We start from the raw sequence: 22949 nt of genomic DNA, 5'->3' as shown, positions 1-22949 counted from the left end.
GATGTGTATGGTAGAACAAATTTGTTCGCATTTGGTAAGCTCTGCTCACCTCAAATTTTTTCCTAAATTTAGTATTTTGAAAATTTTTCATTTTTATTTTAAATTTTTCAACATTTTCAAAATTTTTCAAATTTTGAAAATTTTTCAAATTTTGAAAATTTAGAAAAATTTTGCAAATTTTCAAATTTTTCAAATTTTTTTAGGTATTTATGAGTACTTTTGTAATTAATAAAGTGTGCAACGGTTATTGCTTTTTGGGAAAAAGTGTGTTCGCGAAATTTTGCGGTTTTCGCGTTTTCGGATGGAAGATATAGAGGATATAAATTGCCACCAAATAACATGACAGAAAATCAAACCAAACTTCCAAAACAACTGATATCAGTCAAAAACGCTCAAAGAGTAAAAGTGACGCAAGTCCCTGGGCATACTTCCAAAACAACTGATATCGCTCTAGGTGACGCATTCTGCACTTGTACGCAAAAATTGTCAAAGCAAAAATTAAGCCAAAAAAAATTCTAGAAGACTTTTACTCTTTGAGTGTTTTTGACTGATATATGTTTCTACACTCGCGGAATTTTGAAAACCGGCGTGGTTTACTGGTTTTTTGTGAATTTTGCATGTATTTTTATATGGAGAAATCAGAAACTCAAGTAAAACACAGAAACAGAAAATGTGTCGGTTTTCAAAATTCCGTGTGTGTATTAAACGTTTCAATCGTCTGTTTTCCCCCTGACATGTTCCTTAATTTCAAGATGAGATTCGCCATGTCATGTCATTCTACAAAAAAAACTCACGACTGAAATGATTTCAAAAGCTGCGTCCATTAATGTCACCGATGTTCATTTCTTTCAAATTGTGGTAGATTAACGAACATAATTCAACACATACTTATTTACAACAAAATTTTCGTTGCCATAAAAATAAGAATCAACCAAGAAACATAAATATCTGGTTCCTATCTGTTTCTATTCTATCAGCTTTGTAACATCATGAAGATGAACCCTTTTATACGCACGAAATTTATTATTGGCTTTACACGTCTTTTTGTATCACACAACAGAGCACAGAATTTATATGTTGGATTCTGTTTTGGTAATATTACATAAGGATAATGGAATGGTGTATATTGATATATGCTTCGCAGACAGTAGAATGCGTAAAAAATTATGATTGATTGATTGATTGCAGATAGATTGAAACGATTCCTTATGGATGATTTCGATGTAATGACACGACGTAATGATACTTGTTGTTTGTATCATTTGAAAACGAAATCAGCTTTCAGACTTGCACAATAGCTTCGCCTATGCTGTAATATTTATAAAGTAAGTGATAAGCTTCGCGCGTCTATAATGTGATATGAGTCGAGTCCTGCCACTCACATCATCAATAACATATTTCACTGAATAACTGATTCCATATAGCCAAGGCTGGCTTCATCGTTTCTTGCTATCGTTGAATTTCAGATTGATACGTACATGTCACAAAACATTTTTCTGTTACTTGAGCAACGCGCGTATATAATTTCAGGTCTATTCAATTGAAATAGATCAATGAGTTTGTTAAAGAAATAGATTTTGGACAAATCAGGCAGAGAGATTTGGTTTCCATTCCAACTCAATTAATGGACGATTGAAAGCTCTACAATGTCAGTGTCATATTAAACTCCGAAGCTCTATATTTTTAGCTACTTTGCACCTTTGAAACGGAGTGGGTGTCTATTTATCGGTGTTTGATATGCCAACCTCTTTTCCTAGGAACTGTTGCCATAATACCAGTATCCATTGTGGTTCCCTAACACATTCCTCGAGAATTACAATTCGTCAATAGTTGCCCGTTTCTGAGACCTTTTTTTATTAAAATAGCTGCCCATTGCTTACTAGCATGTATTCTGAGACATGCAGCTATAACTCACGACAGACATTTTATTGCGTGGAATTTGGCTTTCCCGTACCTCTCTGTTTTATCTTACTTTACTTGTTGATATTTGTAAAACTTCTAAATACACATCTTTCTCGCGTAGTGATCGATCTCAACATGCGTTCGTTTTATACAGAATAGAAATGTCATATTTCTAGAAAAACTTCAATCGGAATCGAGTTAAAGAAAACAGGGAGCTTCGGGAATGGACAAAAACACCTATTGACTATCAATATTTTCGTAAATTATCATAATTCCTTTCTGGAGAGTGTGGAATGGACAGTCATATGTTATTGAAAGCGACGGCCAAAATTAGCGATTATATTAAACGTATTGAAGTAAAAGATTTTTTATTATCTAATATTGAGTCCTTCGTATGACATTGAAGAATCTCAACTAAATTTTAATAACTTTCCACTTAGAACGGCCATATATAATCTAATCAATCACAAGCATGCATCGATCTTAACTGAATTTACCCAATCCACTTGAATAACCTCATTTGTACACATATTAATTCATTTCGCTTCGAAGAGACATCCATCCAGCAGGGATATCAAGTGGAAACATAACCTGACCGAATAGTATAAAAGTACACACACTTAACCCAAAAAAAAAACGAAGAGGAAATAAAATGAGAAAAGGCTCTTCACTTTTATTATACAGTCTGTTTCAAGTGTACGATAGGCTTTCCTCTTATATTATGTTCGTATAGTAAACATATATCATCATATCATATATCGCAAATTGTAAGAGAAAGCCCGAAAAAAAATGGTTGAGGTGTTCATGGTTCATCAAAAAAAAGTACCAAAAAGAACAACGAATAAATGTATGAGAACGTCCGAATACCGTATAAATTGCTCCAACGTACAAATACACCGACGGGGAAAAAATAAATTTTCTTTATCGTTTCGGTATATCCGAAAGTGTATTACATTTACATTATGCTCCGCACTACATTCAGTAGCCTTCCTTTACGGATATGGCATAAAACTCTTCCGCATAAATTATTTAGCGACTAAACACTATTGATTTTACATCAAAAATAATATTGTTAAGCTGATGGCATCTATTATTATATATATCAAGGCTAGACTGTGATGTGTATAAAACATTGTAGATTGTTTTCCAAGTAATAATATTACACTGAATATCTTCCAAACATACAGTAAATACAGTGTCGTATATATATTGTAAGGGAATTTTCATAGTTCCTAAGGAAAATACATATTCTGCTTAACAAGATTCAAACCCGGAGTACAGAATTTAGAACGATGAAATAATGAATCGAAAAACTTAAGTATTCTACTGGGTATTATCGGTTGGAATAATTAGATTGGTTTTCGTTGACATGTCCTTGGTTGCGGGATGATAAGATACGTTGTATTAAATAGGAAGTTTCCATAACGCCACCTTTTATGAAAGACTTAAGTGAATTATAATTGGAGCTTAAATTTATCGCTGCTGATTCTCACGGATTCGATGTAAACGTTAAGGTTATTTATTATATAAGAGCACTTGACTTGCTTTTGATGTATTATGCGTTGTATTCCAGCCATCAATTAGAGCACTGTAAGAGCATCGAGTATAAATACATCCCACGCTGCAGGGAAAATTTATCGTTTCAATAAATTATTCCACACAAATTAGTTGTTAGTTGGCCTTGCAGGTAATCAGTGTACTGTTGATTTAGACAAACGCGCTGGTCGTGCAAAATGCTACTATAAACAAAATCATTGACATAAATTGAAACTTTGTAGTTCCATCATTATACAACTCAGCTTTTCAACGATTTATTTTTAAATGATACCAATTGTAGTCTCTAGTCGGTGCTTGAGCCGAGCGCCGAATTGAATCGATTTCTGATCCTGATACAAAAACATAGCTAACGCCGACCCGTACGAAACACCTATTCGTAATTCGTATCAAAAGCCTTTAATGTGGAACTCTTCATTTCTCTTACTTCATTTTCTTCTCTACTGAAAAGCTATTCGCCCTTTGAAATCACTTACATTATCCACTCTTTGTCTTGTTATCATATACAAATAAATTGCCGGAGGCAATATAGACAGCCCCGTACGAAGTCAACTTTCATAAATTCCTATTTAAACAGCTATATATCGCTATATTTACCTATATTTCACTGTAAATAAACATTTCACAGATGAATATGCTATTATATAGCTCTATATGCCTGTATATAGCTCAATATAGCTGTATATAGTTATATATAGATGTCTAGAGGTGTGCACCGCCGATTTTACGCCGGCGCGCCGCCGATTTTTTGCTAAATTTTCGGCGCGCCGCCGCCGAAAAATAATAGCTCACGCCGCCGCCGCCGCCGATTGTATTTTCGTCGCGCCGAAATTTTATACGTTTAGTGCTTTCAGAAATTTTAATGGGCGACAATAAATATAAACTTAAATTGAAAAATCTATACAAAAGTGTGTGCCTGAGTACATGTACAAGGTTTTAGCAAATGTTTATCGCTCTTAATTTATAAGTCAGGTTTCTATATGCTGCTATGTTTCTATATGCGTAGAAAGGAGTTTTTTGTTAAAAATTTTTTGTTGAAACTTTGGGTTTTTCTTCTTACTTGCACTGTACGACGGTGATTTTGTTTCTGATGCTACGATAGGGTTATCTTCGAAGTAGCTTTCTATAACGTATCCTATTTCTATCAGTAGATGGCAAGTGTTTTATGCATATTTTTAAATACTTCTTCTTCTTCTTCTTTTTCAGCCTGTTTCTATCCACTGCTGGATGTAGGCCTCTCCAACTTCTTTCCATTTCGTACGATCCATTGCCATTTGCTGCCAGTTTGTACCTGCAATATTCTTAATTCCGTTTGTCCATCTCTCTGGTGGTCTACCTATAGCTCGTCTTTTATATGGTCGCCATATAAATACTAGTCCAAAGAAAAAGTTGGCTGCTGTCTTGGGAAGGGTATCGATGGATACTACTGAGGATGGTCAGATCACGCTGGCCCGAGACCGCCATCGATACCCGAGGTCGAAACAGCATTTGTCTTTTCTGTATCCTCACTTAACGTGAACTCTTGGGTACGTTACTCTATTTTCTGTGCATATAAGAGGAAGAAGAAGGAGAACAAAATTCAGTGAATCAGTCAAAACTACTGTAATTGTAAAGTGGCAAACTTGAGACCTTAAGTGGAATTTGGGTGGAAAATGGCGCCAATCACGTGTTTTAGGAATTTATAAAGTGGAAAATCTTTCCGGTTTCAAGTTTTTTCGTCAAAAAGACGAGACACGGGTATCTTTATTTTCAATTTTTAGCTGCTTTATTTAAAAAATTTGGGAAAAAAAATCATTTTGGCGTAGTCTATGCACTTATTACTTATAAATTTAAGTTTATCTAAATCTCTTATTTGCGAAAACCTTCTACTACGATCTCACTCCTTCATCGAAGATGGACTAAAGGCAACGGGAACGGTTATTGCATAAATCGAAAGATAATAGTAGTGAGTTTGCGTAAATGACATCAATTATAAGTTGGAAATAAGAAGCCTGCAGAACATCTGGTATGAAGATGTGACTTAAAATTTCCAAATTATAATTTGACTTATAGCTTACATGTCATTTACGCAAACTCATTAATCATTCTTGGATTCATTAAATTAGATGTTTTCAAAATAATAGGTGATTGTACATTGTACACAATATAAAAGGTGAGATACGCCTCAGTTGATTCCCCTTGTATAAGTGGTTGATACTTCAGATTGCAAGATAGTAAGATTTCAGTGTTCGGAAAAATGATTGCGCACGCTTTTTCAAATGTTTTTGCATTATTTTCGAAAGTTTAGATTTTTTTTTAAATTTATCGGCGCGCCGATCGGCGCACCGCCGCCGACTATAAATTTCTTCCGGCGCGCCGCCGCCGATCCCTTACCAGTCGGCGCACCGCCGCCGACTATTTTAAGATCGGCGCACACCTCTATAGATGTCCATAGATGGAATTCCTGAAGCATCCCACACAAATAACCAACAAATAACCAACTACTTCTATGTTAACAGAAACTCTCTAAGTACAATTTTTCCCACTTTATATCACTTTTATTGAAATACAATATGGCTGCCGGCAGCCATTTTGTTAGGAGACCGACCAATAGTACCGACGTCACGTCAGTGTTCGCTTCGGCCAAGTTTCTGTTGTTTGCTGATGACTTGAAGATATTTCTTCGTGTGAGCTCTATACTCGATTGTGTGTTGCTTCAGCGTGACCTTGACGCATACTCTCGCTGGTGTTGTCGTAACCGCCTTCCGCTAAATGTTGATAAGTGTAAGGTGATTTCCTTCCACCGATCCAGAGATCCAGTGTTGTTCAACTACTGTATCAACGCTTCCATTTTGGAACGTGTGACGCCTATTCGCGATCTTGGAGTCTTTCTTGACTGTGCACTCAATTTTAACTTTCACTTTGAATATGTTGTATCGAAAGCGTATTCGATGCTTGGATTCTTGAAACGAATGTGTTACGGCTTCACCAACTTGAGAGCGCTTGTTAGTGTCTACTGTGCACTCGTTCGCTCGCATCTTTGTCATTTATGCCCTCCGTAGGACTGTTAGGAGAGACGCTAATTACAGGCTTCCCTCGTATGTGTCTAGGTGTAAAACTCTCGGGATCGAGACTCTGTCGAGGCGAAGGCTAAATCTGTGCGCATTTTTCGTGCATGATCTTCTCAGCGATCGTATTGATGCTCCCGACCTCGCTTTGAAGTTCGTCCTTCCAGGTCCCTCCGTTTTCATGAGTGTTTGCACGTTCCGACTCATCGCACGTTTTACGGCTTTTTCGAGCCGGTTTGCAATTTGTCCAGGATTTTTAACAATTTTAGTCGTTTAGTTGACCCGTGAGCCAATAGGGCCACGTATCGCCGTTTGATCAAGTCTCTGTCAATTGATTGTGAACTGAAATTCGCTGTTGGCTCTTATGTTTTCTGATACCATAGCCAGGTAGTTGGATGAAGATTGATTTCAGTATTGCTAAGACGCGATCGTTATTTTTCTTATTCAAGTTTTTTGTAGTGATAGTTGGTTTTCGTTTTAAGTTTCGTCAGGTTTCATTTGCTGTTTATAATTTTTAAGAGTTTGATTGTTAATCGTTGTAATCGTTCATCATCAGTTGGCAAACATACTGTCGATGATTATTCCGAATAAAATAAAATAATAAATTTTTGTGGAGAGAGATAGAGAGAGAGGCAGGCATCCATAACGTTATAACCGAAATCGATTTCGTTACAAGAATAACGTTATTCGAGTAACCGAATTCATTTTTGTTATCGAATAACGTTATTATTAACGTTATTCGATAACTGAAATGAATTCGGTTACTCGAATAACGTTATTTGAATACCGAAGTCAATTCGGTTATCGGAATAACGTTATTCAAAAAACAGAATGAATTCGGTTATTTCAATAACGTTATTCGATTATTGAAATTAATTTCGTTTTTTAGCTCCGTCTTTCATTTTTTAAAAAAGAAATCTATGTAACTGAATTTTTGAATAACGTTATTCGTATAACCGAAATTATTCGGTTTTCTGAATAACGTTATTCGAATAACCGAATTCATTTCGATATTCGAATAACGTTATTTGAGTAACCGAATTCATTTGGGTAATCGAATATCGTTATTCGAGTAACCGAAATGACTTCGGTTACTAATAACGTTATTGGGGATCCCTGGAGAGAGGCAATGTCCCAGAAGTTAGCACATTATATCAAAAAAGTTCTCAGTTTCTGAAAACTCTTGATATCTCAAGAAAAGTTAACTGCTGTTTTCTACTGTAAATAACTGTGTAATTTCCTGCAATTTCCTGTATTGCTGCTATGGGCATCCCTATCTTGATATACCAACTTTACTTGAGATGACAATATTTCTTCAAAATTGAGAATTTTCTTACGCTAACTTGTAGGACATAGACTGCAAACAGGAAAAAACTTTACGGTGATGTCGTTTTTTGCACTTCTCCAATTGGATATTGATGCTTTGTCATCTGCATTTTTGCAATGTTAAGATGTGAAAATGAATTGTCACATTTCCAAAAGCAGAGTATTTTACTGAAAAACTTGAGGTAAAGTTTCGCTGCCGTTAAGTAAAGTTAGTTTTACCTCACGTCTATGAGTCAATAGTAACACGCACACACGCACACATCAACCATTTAATTATAATTTGTTGTAGATTATTTACTAATGGAAAAATGAGATTGTAATATGAGGCATATAATAAGAGTGATGATGATGATGATAAGCTCTACTCATGTTAAAAAATCTTTTTCAGAACTTCCGGAGTAAAATCGATTTGGTTTCTGTATTTAATACTAAACAATACCCATAATTGACAAGAGAAGTGTTGCTGAGTCGCGTGACGCAATAGAAGTTTACATAAAAACGCATAGAAACATTTTCGATTGTGTTTCGCAACTCAGCAACAATTTGTTTTTGTTAAATATATGTTCTTCAGACATCCGGAAGTTCTGAAACGTATTTTTATAAAGCGTGAATAGGGCTAAAGATGGTGATTGTGACGTTGTATTTTAAAATTTGTGTTCTCTTACTTTCAGGTAAGTCAGTGTTTTCTTAACGGGAACGATTGGATTGTAAGGTATGTACACACAAAATAATTTGCTGCTCATGTACGTTGATAAAATCATTTAAATCCGAGTAAATTCAATTTTATTCAATTTCCTATCAATTCAACACTAACACCCAGGCCCGGACTGGCCATATATGGCAACTAGGCAAAGCACAAGTGCGCCTTTTGGATTTTGCGCCTTTTCAGAAATAAAATGTATGTACTATTGTATCGCTGGTCTAGATGATATTATGAAACGTAAAAGGCGCTAATTGTAATTTCTATATTTTGTCGTTGAAAAACGCGAAAATTTTCGCCTGCGGCGCTAACGAAGGAAATCGTTAAACCTTCAACGGAATACAGTTTCACCTTCGATTTCTGTCGAAAGAAATGAGTTTTCTTTAGTTGCTTGACGGGTCAGATTCTTTGACTGACTGTCTGAATTTCGATTTTGGTTACCTTAATTGGAAATGAAACTCATTGAACAATCCATTTTTATTCCATACAAAGAAACACCAAGAAATGTTTTTGCTGTTGTTGGTGAAACTTTGGGATTTGTAAATGGAAAGTTCGGTTGGTCGATTTTCACATGATTATGATTTAGCCTAAATACGACTAAAATAAAAAAAAACAGTCAAGAAGAATCGCCAAAGTAAAATCGCCAAAAAAAATTTCTTGGCGATTCTTCAGACTTCGGCGTTTCTTCACACTTTGGCGATTTTTCTTGGTGTTTCCTCGTTTTTTGTTATTTTGTTAAATCACAAGAAAAATCGGCAATGCGAGAAGAAACGCCAAAAAATGTGAGGAACGACCAATTTTCCATTCTTGGCGTTTCTTCGTCGATTCTTCTTGGTGTCTCTTCGCACTTTGGGGTTTTTTCAGGTGATTCAGCAAATCAACAAAAGATGATAAAACTCCAAAAATCTCTAAAGTTTAAACAAGCGTCTTCACATAAGAAACGTTATTTCGTAGAAGGATAAAATGGCTAGGATCTTACGAAGCGCGTTTATGTTACATTTTGTAAAAGGTTAAAATTACTATGATCTCGCGATGTGCCTTTATATTACATTTCGTAGAAGGATAAAATTGCTAGGATCACACTAAACGCTTACGTTTCGTAAATGGATAAAATTCGCTAAAGTGTGATGAAACGTGAAGATATAAACAAATCATTTTTGTGTTTTTTCACACCTCGACGATTTTTTTTGCGTTTGGTGATTCCTCTTGTCGATTGACCATTTTTTATTTGTTACATCGCCAGAAAAAATCGCCAAATTGTGAAGAAACGACAGAAAGACAAATTTTCTATTCGTGGCGTTTTTCCCATTTCTTAGCTTTTCTTCCTTTTTCTGACGTTTCTTTACACTTTGTGGATTTTTCTTGGCAATTTCTTTTTTTGGCGATTCATCACAAGAATACTAAAAAATCAGGGAAATCGGTTTATTAGCGTTTTTCACTTTTAATGTATTTGGTAATTTTCTAATAATTCTTATTTTAATCCTAAGCAAGTTTTCAATATAATTTCAGCTTCGAACGGTTCATAAAAAAAAATTCGCTCGCTCTGCTCGCGTAGTATACTTAACAATTTAGTACTTTTATCAATTCCAACTGTAGCATAACAAACTGTATCCGAAATAATGTATAGGATTTGTGCAAGTAACAACTGAAAGAGAGCATATGCTTATATTCTTTCTAAATAATAAGTTTTCGTTTTTTGCGCCTTTCGACTCATCGCACAAGTGCGCCTTTTGGGAGCCAGTCCGGCCCTGCTAACACCATTGTCAAAATTGGCTGTTAATACGGCACAATGTTGTGAAATTCGTGCGGGACACATATTTACGATTAATGTGACATTGCGTTTTGCAATTTTGCATACATAACCGAACAGGATACATGCCTATGTCAAAAATCAATATCAGAAAATCAGCTGAATTATGTTCACAAATTCATAGAACGGCAACTAAACTAAATTGATTTTAAAAGGGATTTCCACAGCACACAGAATATTATTTCCTCTCTGGCATATTCAAAAGTTTACTAGCCTGACATATTTTCACATGAGTACATTTATCGAATATATGATTGTCGCATAACATCAGTCAGCATTCGACCATATGCTATTCAAAACGTTTATGTCGATTTTGACAAAACAAAGGGAATTATGCTAATCCTCTTGAATTTACCTGTGAACATTTCCATATTGTTTGAAGCTATAAATGAATTGCCACTTTTTTTTTGGTACTGATGAGAATACAATGTACCTACATAATTTCTCTGAAACACTGAGGGAGGGAACATGAATGAATAACGATTAGAATGTGAGGTTTATAAATATGCTTGAAAACAGTAAGAATGGTTCAATGAGAAGATTAGTCAATGAATGGTCAAACTTGTAAATTCAGGAGCTGTGGATAATATAGGAGGACGTTGTGAATGTATCAACAATTTTGCAACTCATTATGGATACAATACTTTGCATAGAATTCACATCGATGACAAGAGTAAGCTACGATCTCTGATTAGTGTTGGCTTATACAATGAAATGGACAATGAAAATATTGAAGTAATAGATTCTGTAAATTCTATCAGATACATTCCACTGATAATATAAATGATTAATGATTTTGTGGCGATGTGTTACTGAATAGAACTTAGTGACATATTTTTAGCTGAAACATTATTTAAATAAATTTTTACCATGAAGTTACAAACCACACGTCTTTCACATACCTATTACATGCGCCCCCATCATTCGATCCTCTTGCGGTATGGTTTGGCGTTAGTGTCATGACATGTCATAGATTCACGTCTATTCCGTCCATTGTCATCGCTATCCATATAATCTAGGTAACGTCTTCCGACTTCTCACTTGTGCCTTGGGACTTAGATGACGTTGCCGTGAGATCCTGATTCTGAAAAGATACAAAAAACTTCTTTCAATACAATGTTCCAAATGTGGAAAAAGAAAAAACGAAACAAAACTAGACGAGATTAATAAGAGAAAGGGAATGTTAAGAGTGATATCGCGAAATCTTCGAACAGCTTTGGGACAAGGGGTCACGGATATTATTGACTTATAGCTCATCCGATTCGTTGAACTGTTACGAGTTAAACGTGGTACTACGTTTGGTGTCGCATATTTTGTTGTCGACGCTCGAGGTCATGAAGTAAGGGTCTGCCAAAGGGGCCCAAAATCGTTTTCTCGCGATTAGCCGAGTAAAACAATTTTGGGAAAAAAAACTTTTTTAGCTAGGCTTGTAGGCCTTGAAGTGTCGCACATTTTGAGTATACACCACACCAGGTCCATGTTGACCTGTTGGTGATATCAATCATTTTAGGTAAAAAAAATTGGTGATTTTCCCCAAGTTCCTGACCGGCTGCAGTGACATAAGTCCGAGACATGGTATGTATGGTGAGAGAGCCTAGCTGTAGTACCATAACATGTAAAAACATCCTTGGATGAGTTTCACTGCAAAGGGATGGAGCGACTTTAGCTGAAGTCCACAAGGTTATGAAAGAACCAGGTTAAGACAACTCTGAGTTGATCACGAAGGCGGTGACACACAAATTGAGTTCAGCGGCTACGAAGTTTATATGAAAAAGTCAAAGTAACAAAAACAAAATTCCGAATTTTCCTAAAAAAAACATTTTCTTCAAGTTGATTTCACACACAATCTGTACTGAGTGCGTTTCGATTTCGGTGTCACCCGCACTCGTGGGTGTCTTAACCTGTCCTTTCAGAACCTTGGAAGTCCACCCCAAGTCGACGAAATTTTATCCCTTTCTTTCGTTTGTTTTTCGCTTTTTTTGAGGTTTTTTGTGCGGCTATTCATTATTTATTGCTGACAAGAGTGAGATCATCTAAAATAAAGAATTTTTGGATGTATTCACGTGGTTCTTATACTCTTGGAACCCAAATTTCGATCTATTTGGACTGCTTTCTATATAAAAGTGGGATATGAAGCATTTTTGGACTTTTTTGTGGCTATTCAATATTTATTTTCAATATGAAGTGAACTTTGAAGTTTCTTTTCTCAAAATGGTTTTAATCGACTTATCGCGAGGAAACGACTTTGGCAGACCCTTACTTTGGCAGACCACGAGCGTCGACAACTAAATAAAGTTCACCAAACGTAGTACTACGTTTTGCTCGCAAAAGTTCAACGAATCGAATGAGCTATAGGTCAATAATATCTGTGACCCCTTGTCCCAAATGTCTGATTTTGTTCGATGTTTGATATCACTCTTAAAAGAGTCCTAAACTAATTTAAATTAATATTGAAACCTAAACAGGACATTGAACGATGTGAAACGGCACTGAACTAAAAGTTAATGTAACTTGAACTAAGACGAGACTATGATGAATTAGATCTCAACTAGAAAGACTACGTTGTGTTCCACTCAGAAATTAATAGGAACGATGAATACAGATTCATTTGAAAAAAATGCGACTTCCAATACAAAACACCACAATCCAACTTTCAAACCTAACCTCAACTCTCTCGATCACAAACGCAAAAACAGGATACAATCTGCCCTGGAACATTGGCCATCTGAAAAATTTCTTAAGAGCATCCGATACCAGGTAATACACAACTGACATTAACCTGTTACAGACGGTAAGCATATAACCAGTATTATTATCGGGTCTATTACTTCTATCGATCAAAGTATTTTTAATCTGTCGATTTCAAATCTTGTACTTCAATTTTTTTAACAAGTATTTTACTGTATAAAGGACCATATTACACAGAGCTTGTCATTATTTTTGTCGTCGTTATCGATAGCAGATGAATAGCCGTATATGACAACGTCGCTGGACATAGCACTAGCGTCTTATGTAGAGTTTTAGCTTATCGGTACCTTGATTTCAAAATTTGCTTACACTAGCGGAAACGTGAATGTAATGAATGAATAGAATAGCACAAAATTTATTACTTTTCTTATATCTAGGGTTCTTCGGAATTCAATTCACTAATCGAGGAGATAAAGCTCGATGAACGTTTCTCTAAGAAAACTTCTATAGATTTTGAGCTATTCCATAACAGTATTTCGCTCATGGCGGGACACGTCAGGGAATTTGAAATATTGTCGTCAGTAATGGTTTCCGTTTTGCACAAAAATCCCGTTTAACAAATGAAAATCTAGATTGTTATTTTCAGTCCTATTGCAAGATACGCTCACGCAACGTAATAGTAAAATGTGTAGATCTAGATTTTCATTTCTTAAATATGTTGCATTCATATTTGGTCTGAGTGACTACTGCAGCAACATATTTGAACATAGCCCACTAGTGCTTTTTCCTTACATTTTGTGACAGAAAGAGATCCTAACAGTGCGGTTCTTTATAATTTGTTTTGTTGAATTTTCACCGATAAACATTAATTTAAATATCGGTCGATGTTGTTGTTCCGAAATTCTTATATTAAAGATTAATACGTCTACCAATCAACTTCAAAAACCTTGACTCAACAAATTTTTTATTTTCTGGAGTCGATGATCAATTGGTAATTTTTATTTTTCTCATAATATCTGCCTGCAGGATGTTTTGCATAAAATTCTTTCAGTCTTTGGTATTTCATTTTATCAAACTTGTTATTTGCATGAAAATTTAATTTGTGAACCGCATTAATCAACCGGGGGAAAATGAATGCGATGTACAAAAAAGTATTATGGATTTGGGTTGTAATAAACTCAGAAATCGATTCAGCAGTTTCTGTGCTTTTTTATCCCAAAGATTACTGTACTTACTGTCTTAGTGTTGTTATATACGTAGTATATAGTTTATGACATACACACAATTATTGTACACAGAAAGAAGTATTATTCGATTTATTGTTAGCGTTCTCTGGTTGTCTCGTTGTAACACCTCCTTGAAAATGATTTATTAATTCATCGACAGTTAACACAATTTCGATATAATTTCCTTTCGACCAACGCTTTTCAAAATTCATACTCTCTTCATATATCGGCGATATGTTCAACATATATATACTCACTACCATTGTACTCGACGATGTTTTTTTTTTCACTCACGCCAGTATACGAAACCGTTTTCCATGTCGCATAAAATTTGGCGAGAGATTTTCCATGGTAAAATTTTCTTCGTGCACATTTTGCTGTCGTTATTCGCTCGATTCGGTCAGACGTATTTCCAGTGTACAAACATGGATTTTCTCATCTCAGTATCGTTTTAAACGTACACGTGAGATAGACGAAAATAACCTGTATCGTTTGTTGGTTCTGATTTTTCAACAAAAATAATATTTGTTTGTTGTTGTCATTTTTGTTGAAGTGTGAAGTGGTGTGCTTCAGTAAATAGTAAAAATCATAATTGACACTTGAAATCGTCAATGTGCGTATTTACCTTGCTGAACTTTCATTTTTGTAATTTAAAAAATTAGCTTCGCCGATGATATTCTTTTCAGTTCAAATGTATAACCCTAAGACGATGAAGTGATAATCAAATTATGAAACAGGACTCACTTTACTGCCATCTGATTATGATTAAAAAATGTTTTCTTTTTTTTATTGCGCCTAATTGTATGTGCATATGAAATTAAATGATGCAATGTGCGGGTGAAAATGGGAAAATCATAATAAGACGCGTATAACAAATTCTTTGGCACTCTTCTTGGAATGCTAATAAATTCTGGAAAGGCTGGCAATATTCTCACATGAATATTTTTTCGCGTTATGCCTATTTTTTCGGTGATAACATTTAAACAGCACATTTTCGGGTGCCTTAAACATTCATAATCTATGTGTCGTTGAATAATTTCAATAGAAATATGTAAACGAGGCAATGAGAGATTATTAAATTTTTGAAACTTAGGTACTCACGGAACGACTACATTGAATATTTTGGTTTAAGATCAGTCTCTTTGAACAGTGAACACGCATATATGTGGGGTTTTCTCGCATTAATTTAAATTTATTTATGCTAAAGGCATTCCATATTTTGAGTAGTGAATGGGGATATTAACTTAGCTTCTTCCCATTGTGTACGTTCATAAATGGAAAACTTATAAGACGACAAAGTTGGGTTACTTTATTCACTTTATCTTTCGAACGGACAGAATTTTTAAAATTTAAAGTTTCGAAATGGTTCGTTTAGCTTTGCGACTGTGTCCATGATTGAAAGGTTTTTGAGCGAAATGAGATCAGATCTGTTTAGCGATTGGTCTCGACTCTGTTTCGATCTGTGGTACATGTCGGTGCATTTTACGATGTCTTGAATTTTTCGATGCGGTGGCAGTTAAGAAATTATCGCATTTCATCAGGCCATGGCGATAATGGCACAAAAAGTCCCCGGCCTCCGAGTCCTTTCAATAATCAAATATCACATTCTGGTGTTTGATTCCAAATCTTCTACTTCCATTGTGTTAGCATACAGTTTGCCATTCTGGTGTTGGATTCCAAATCTTCTACTTCAATTGTGTTATCATACGTTTTGCTACAACACAGGCCTCGTCATCGAGGTCGATAGCATATCAGGGCCTACTTTTTGGAAACTAATTTCTTGAATTTCTCGAAATTTCTCGAATTTTCTCGAATTTTCTCGAATTTCTTAAAATTTCTCGAATTCGAGAAATTCGAGAAACTTCAAGAAACTCGAGAAATTAGTTTCTTGAAATTTCTTGAATTTCTCGAAGTTTCTCGAATTTCTTGAATTTTCTGGAATTTCTTGAAATTTCTCTAATTCGAGAAAATCAAGAAACTTTGAGAAATTCAAGAAATATTTCTCGAAGTTTCTTGAATTTCTCGAAGTTTCTTGAATTTCTCGAAGTTTCTTGAATTTCTCAAAGTTTCTTGATTTTCTCGATTTTCTCTAAAAGTTTCTAAAAAGTAGGCCCTGTAGCATATAGCTGCCTATTTCTGAAAGAGTAAAGTTTAGTGTCATTGTGATTTAAACAATCCAATCATACCACAGACGGACATAACCGCCAACATAACCGTAAGATCGCCTGAAGTAGTTGCAAAATTTGTGAAAGGAAAATTTCCTTAGAATTTTGTGCAACTAGTTCAAAAGTCTGAAATGATTGGCGTCTCTTAAAAGTTTAAATGGGCGATAATTTCGCAGACTATAAAATGTTGCGAACACTTTAAATCAGTAAGTCCTTCCTTCTTATTGAATTTTTTTACATTTCTCCATTAATCTATTAACTCCAAATCTGCTAAATGAAGTCTAAGACATAAATTCTGCTCACAAAGCTCTCTTAATAAATATTTATTCGACAAACAAATTGTTAACTGTAGAGCTTAATACCAGGGTAGTGATTAATGGTGAATGGATATGGTAAACAATTAAAATGTGAATCGATCCCGAAAAACTCACGATGCTGTTCTGAATAAAATAGCCAATTTTTAATGGCAAGAAATTGCTTCACTCGCAAATTGCTTCATTCCAAGGAAAATACATTTTTTTTGCTTATTTTCACAACCAGGTATCTCCATTCCCAAATGCAATAACAGCAGAATCTTTTTCGATATTCAGAATAATTTTGCAATATCCAGGATTTGTATTTAGGGATTTATTTGTCAATTACGAAAACGCTGCAAAAATATGGAATTTATATGAGAAATTTTGAACGATAAAATTTCTATTTTTGTTTCGTGCTTTTAACTTGTATGCTCACAATGTACAGTAGTAAAGCTACAATTTTGAGTTTTCAAGCATTGAATTTCTTTTCGATCATAAGCAGGATTACTCTTCATTGCTTGTTGTATACCTGAAAACGCTTCACGGCGAATCAATTTAAAAAAAATATCATAAATATTTCATGAAGGGTGTCGTCGTCCATAAATGACGTTCACTTTAATTGGGGAGATGGTTCTGGCCAAGTGTGACACGCCATGGTAAAATTTTTATTTGAAAATCGTAAACGAGTGGGAACGTTGTCCACGAAAAAACGGTGGACGTGTCATTTATGGACGGTCCCTTACATAAATTATGCTAGGCTGTATATCTGTTGAAAAATTAGAAATTTTGAAAATAAAATCGGAAAGCAGAAGTAAAAACACACATATGCCTTCCTGTACCATCCCATATCATCCCTGGAGGACAATTTTTTTTTTCAATTCGCCTTAGTTTGCTGCGTTATCAATTCTGTTTTATATTTTTAATAAATTTTATTTTTCTACGCCTCTTGTGAATCCGAATCCCTCGAAACATTGGGAAAAAGATGAGATGACAAGAACAAACATTCTCCTTTCACTTTTTATCTTGCAAATAAATATTTTTCCGGTGCTCAAATTACATATAAAGAAATGTGTACAGAACTCGGTTGTCGTATTATGTATACGGGCATATTGTGGGGAGCATATATAAAACACAAGTAGCTGATAACAGCTCTTCAAACATTTTTTTTTCTCTTAGAATTTTTTTCTTTTGTGATGTCGTATTTAATAACCAAGACATTACAACAACTTTAGATTGTGTTATTATAAATTGTGATTTCCAAGATATGTATATATGCGTCTCAGTAATAACATCCTGCAGATTTTTGCCTTTTGCTTTTGGGTATGTATAAACGAAAAAGAAAAGCTCAATGTGCACAGTAAGCAAGCAATAACAGTAAATTATTTTGCTGGAAAATTGAAAAGAGAAAAACATAAAACGCTCACTTTAGAAAAAAAAAAAAAAATTTAAAGAGAAAATCCGTCATGTTCACATAATTTTGATTAATGGAAGCCGTTCTCGTCCTCTTAAAAAATAATTTTATGTCGTAAAAAATTAAGTCTTAGATCAAAGATGTTACATTAAATGTACAGAATTAAAAATTTTTAACTTAGGCTGTTACACATTGGGCAATAAAGTAATCTGAGCTAAAACATTCAACTCAGGAAAGTACATTGAGAGCCTGGTTGAATCAGTGTTTCATAAGATCAAGATGTTAAACCTATTTGAAACTGCAACCTTATTGTGCTATCCGATACTCATGCACTCAGTGCATGTCCCAAAAAATTGATTTTTCGATTTCGTTCTCCGACCAACAGCTTCATTTTGACATCAATTCGAATTTTTTTACGATTGCTATCCTAGCGCTAAAAATGGAAATGGCTAAATGGAACAAATGTTTTTCATAATAAAAGTGAAGACTTGACCTTATAAGGTACTGATATATACACAAGCTCTCGGTCTAAAGTAGTACATAGCGTAAATAATCCGGCTGATTTTTCACTAAATTTCTCAACTTTATTATTTTCAACTTTTCAAGTTCGGCCGTGTCGATGGGAAAATTTTTTATGTGCTCCACCAACATTGTAAAAAATAAATTTATTGCGCTAAGAGTTTATGAAAAAAGCGCTCACAACCAGAATCATAATAAAATCTTAGTACCAATTAAAAACAACTTTCCATAATAGCCACTTTTATTGTCGAGTTTTTCTTTTGTTTTCTCGTCAGAAGATTTTCTTTCAAAAGAATTATTTTCTTCCTGCATTCTGTACATTTAATATTCCTAATGTTATTCATAGACTGTTTACGGGTGCTTTTTTCCTCCAATAAAATGTGTTCGATGTTTTTATTTTCAATTTTGCTACTTCATGAGATTAAAAATATGACTTGAAACAACAACGTTTTCGCATTTTAAAATGTTCTCTCTTCAGACTTCATTTACGAAATATGATAAAATCTCGAGATCTCTAGCAATTTTGATTTAATTTATTTGCACAATAAACGTGGCTCAATATTATTCCAAGTTGTATCTCAAATTATGCGGCGAGCTACACATTGTTTTATCGACTGACTCTTTCCCTACTTTTCATTTATTTTTCTCGAATCTTGCGTTCTAAGAAAAAAATATGTGGAAAATGAGTAAACAGAATAAAAATGTCTACGAAGAACTTTTCAGTATTCATGAGGGCGATAAGTATTAGATTATAGGCTTGGTCACAGGTTATTGATTATGTATACGGCATATGAACATATGAAGGCAGTCTGTCGTAACAGTTGGAAATAATAGCATTTCGAATTAAAATGAAACTAGATTTTCCTCCTACATTATACGGATAGAGAAATTGAAATGCGAATTGAGAACGGGATTTTTTTTTTCAAACAAAAGATGGAAAGGCTTTCATTGTACAACTGTAGAAAAATGTGAAAAGTAAAACGGAAACTTTCTATCATTTTCATGAAGTGAATTTGTATTATTTCATCGAAAGTAGGTCAGTCCTCTATGTAATTGAAGTGTCGCAAGCGTCATCATCAAACAATACTAATACTTGTTATATTTATACGATTTACTCTATACGTGAAATGTTGATTATAATGTTTCGAATTGAATCCTTATAGAAGGATGTACCCGCGTCAATAAAATAAAATCGTGTAACAACAAGTGATGAGGAAATGGAATTGAGCACAAAATTTTTAAAAAAAATAACATTTCATTCGATCAGATTGGTATCCTCTCGCAACAAATAATTTTGTACACCCACAAAATTGTTGGATGAGTGTGCGGATAGGATTTATGAATACAAATTTTATTTCAGTTCAATAAACTTCACGACAGTTGCTTGTCCACTGAAAGCAATTTTTGTAAAATGAATGCGTGACTCGGCTCGTCGGCTCGTCCACAAATATTTCAAGCTATTGATTTTTCTGGTCAAACTTTGTGTTGGAAAACATTTCCGTTTCGCCAAAATGTTCAGCGTATCATTTGCTGCAAATTTTAATTTCCATCTTAAAAGCACTTAACAAGCTTAATGAGCACATGAGTAGCTATTCCATTCTCAACCCTTTATTTAATCCACTTACGTTAAAAATGCCTCTCCCTCACCTGCCAAATACCATTTCACGGGACACATCATTATCCTAAACAAACTAAAAATACAATCTAATAATACATAAACAACGCCCGCACCTCAATAATTATAGGAAAACATAAAGAATAGATGAGAGCCCATCTGGTATTGTGTGTTCCGTTTCATTATATACACCAAAATCGTACTTGTCTTTTTGCATTATTTTACTCTTTCGAAGCATGATGATAAAGCCGGGTAGACGGATGAGACAAATAAATTAAAGCAACCTGACACTTTTTCCCGACAGAAAGCTTACACCTAATTTGAAGCAAAAAAAAAAATGTTTTAAACTCGAAAATTACTTAACGCTAAATTGATAATGAGTGATTGCAGAGTCGTACAAAAATGTGTAACGTTTTTTCGATGAAATAAAATCGGTTGGAATCTACAAAAAAAAAATCTTTTTATCGAAAAGTGGATTTTATTGGTGTAATATGCGATAAAGAGTAATCGATTTCGAAAACGTACAACAAAAAAGCTTTCACACATTCTGTTATTGTTGGAAACGTTGGAAAATTGTGAATTGGACGCAAGAAATAAATGCTGAAATGAAAAACAATTTATGGCTGCATAAAAATGTCAATACCGCCAAATAGGTCACGGTCATCAACGCCATCAAACGAATTTAAAAAACCACCCACTGTACCACCACCAGTCGGTTTCAACGCAAAGTTATTCAAAAAATGTAAAAGTGCTACATTTCAAATTGATGGGCAAACATATACAATAGGTGAGTGATAACACTTTGCTTCTTCTTCTTAGTCATGCTGTGTAGAAAATACTATTTTATATTTAGCTGGAACAGGCGAACTACATTCAATATACCGTACTATAACACATATAAATTGAATTAAAGCTCACCATTTACTTAAAATTCAATAACGTTGAGTAGGCCTCACAGACGTTGCCGTCTTTTTTTCGGGAAAGCTTTTGTTTCCCTCTTTTTATTACCGAATCTAATGATCCATGAAATATTATCTACAGTGCCGCATACATTTACGTACTATCTTACTGCCGGTTGTGCCAAATTTTTTTATAGTCTTTATGTTGACTTGACTATACATATAATAACGTCGTTCAATCTACATAGACGTTTCACGAATGCTAAATGCCATTTAACCGCATCTTATCTAGTTTCAGCAATTTATCAAAAAATTTATTATTTTCTGAATGGAATGTGGGTAAACGAGAGAAATGATGGGACGTGTTAGGTTGTATATATGTATGCATAGTATATATCAAACGATTATGAATAAATTTCCACAAAACAGAATGATAAAATGTTTTAAAAGACGAAGGAGAAGATGAAAAAAAAATTGCTTTAAGAACATCCACTGTACGCCGTGAAGTAATGAGCCGAGATAATTTCTGGTTGAGGTTAAATTGTGAGGTTAGTCGTAATATTGCAGAGGATCGTACGGTCGACCAAAAAAAGAAGAAGAACGAAAAGCATGGAAAAAAGAAACCTACCAAAGCCCATCTCACACGAATTTCGCTCTTTTTGTGTTGGCACCCTTATAACCAACACCCAGGACATTGTATTAGATTAGTTGTGTGGTTAGCCATTATATATCTCTGTTCAAAATGGAATTTGGGTTTAAATAAAGCAAAAGGAAATTTTAATTTTGAAAGATTCATAATGGGAGGAGTTCTGACTCTATATGGGAGCCATTTCGGTGGTATCAAAGTGTTTTTGTTATTGTACTCTCTGCAGTAATTTCGTTTATACTTCACAGTCCGTTAGGCTAATCTATTAGATTATAATATACAATCCCTTTACATATTTAGTTGACCTTTCTGCCATAATGTAACGTATTAACATTCTTACATTATCCAAAATACAAATTTTTTTAGTTCAAATGTGTTACACAAGTTTCGCATTAGTTAGGGCAGTCGTATAAAGTGACAAACAAATTGTATATTAAAGCAAAGAGATTCACAAGCAATTTCACAATTCCGAAGCATTTGTACTAAGTAATACATAGTACTATGTTTGTGGATTCTGGGTGGGTCGTATTATCAGTACCATCGCCAACAAAATCCTTTCTTTTTTTTCAAACAAATTAAATTACAAGTCGTTCTCAGAAGGTTTTTCATTTTTGTTTAAAAAATAAATAAATCGTCGTTGCATCAATGGACCGCTCTAAATACTATTTTCATTATGGTTGTATGGAGATCAGTCTCTGTTTTCGACTTGAGTGTTTCATACTTATCAAAACTTACTTCACTTCATATTTTCCGTTTGTGGTCCTCTTCATTAGTTCGTTTCCATTCTCTTTACCACAAGTTCGCTTTAAATTAAGATAACAGATAGCTTACACAGTTACACTGCAGAATTTCTGTTTTGAGAACATTCAATGTTAAAAAAATAATTGCGGTACAGTCGAAACTTCGAAATTATTCCGAATGTTTGGAACAGCAATAAAATTACCCATTCATTTCAAGCATTAAGTGGCTATTCCAGTTAATGGAGATACAGTGGCTACAGTGTCCGGTAGTAGTTAAGAAAATAGATAGTTTGGAGAATTGTTAATTTTGGCAACTATCAATTGATGTTTTATAACGTCAATACAATGAAACCAATTGCATAATAGCTTTGAGCTGATTAGGTGCTTGCTGTTGTTGCGGTGTGA

At 34.5% G+C, this 22949-nt stretch overlaps 1 protein-coding gene across 4 annotated transcripts in view; it reads left to right on the top strand.

Moving 5' to 3' along the window:
* Positions 1-22949, top strand: part of LOC119077076 (calcium/calmodulin-dependent 3',5'-cyclic nucleotide phosphodiesterase 1-like) — a 265077-nt gene that overhangs the window by 87812 nt on the left and 154316 nt on the right. The window contains exons 1-2 of one of the 4 annotated variants that reach the window (XM_037184232.1): positions 14700-14866; positions 20564-21046. The exons of 1 other annotated variant lie outside the window; for it this stretch is intronic. In XM_037184232.1, coding sequence (XP_037040127.1) covers positions 20893-21046 — 154 coding nt within the window. In that variant the 5' untranslated portion in view covers positions 14700-14866; positions 20564-20892. Of the gene's footprint in view, positions 1-14699; positions 14867-20387; positions 21047-22949 lie in introns of those variants that run through there. 2 more of the 4 variants (XM_037184230.1, XM_037184231.1) reach the window with 2 other exon arrangements.

This window comes from Bradysia coprophila, unplaced genomic scaffold (assembly GCF_014529535.1).
Source record: "Bradysia coprophila strain Holo2 unplaced genomic scaffold, BU_Bcop_v1 contig_232, whole genome shotgun sequence".
Classification (NCBI taxonomy): domain Eukaryota; kingdom Metazoa; phylum Arthropoda; class Insecta; order Diptera; family Sciaridae; genus Bradysia; species Bradysia coprophila.
Note: the sequence above shows the minus strand (reverse complement) of the source record. Positions and strands in the feature narration are given on the sequence as shown.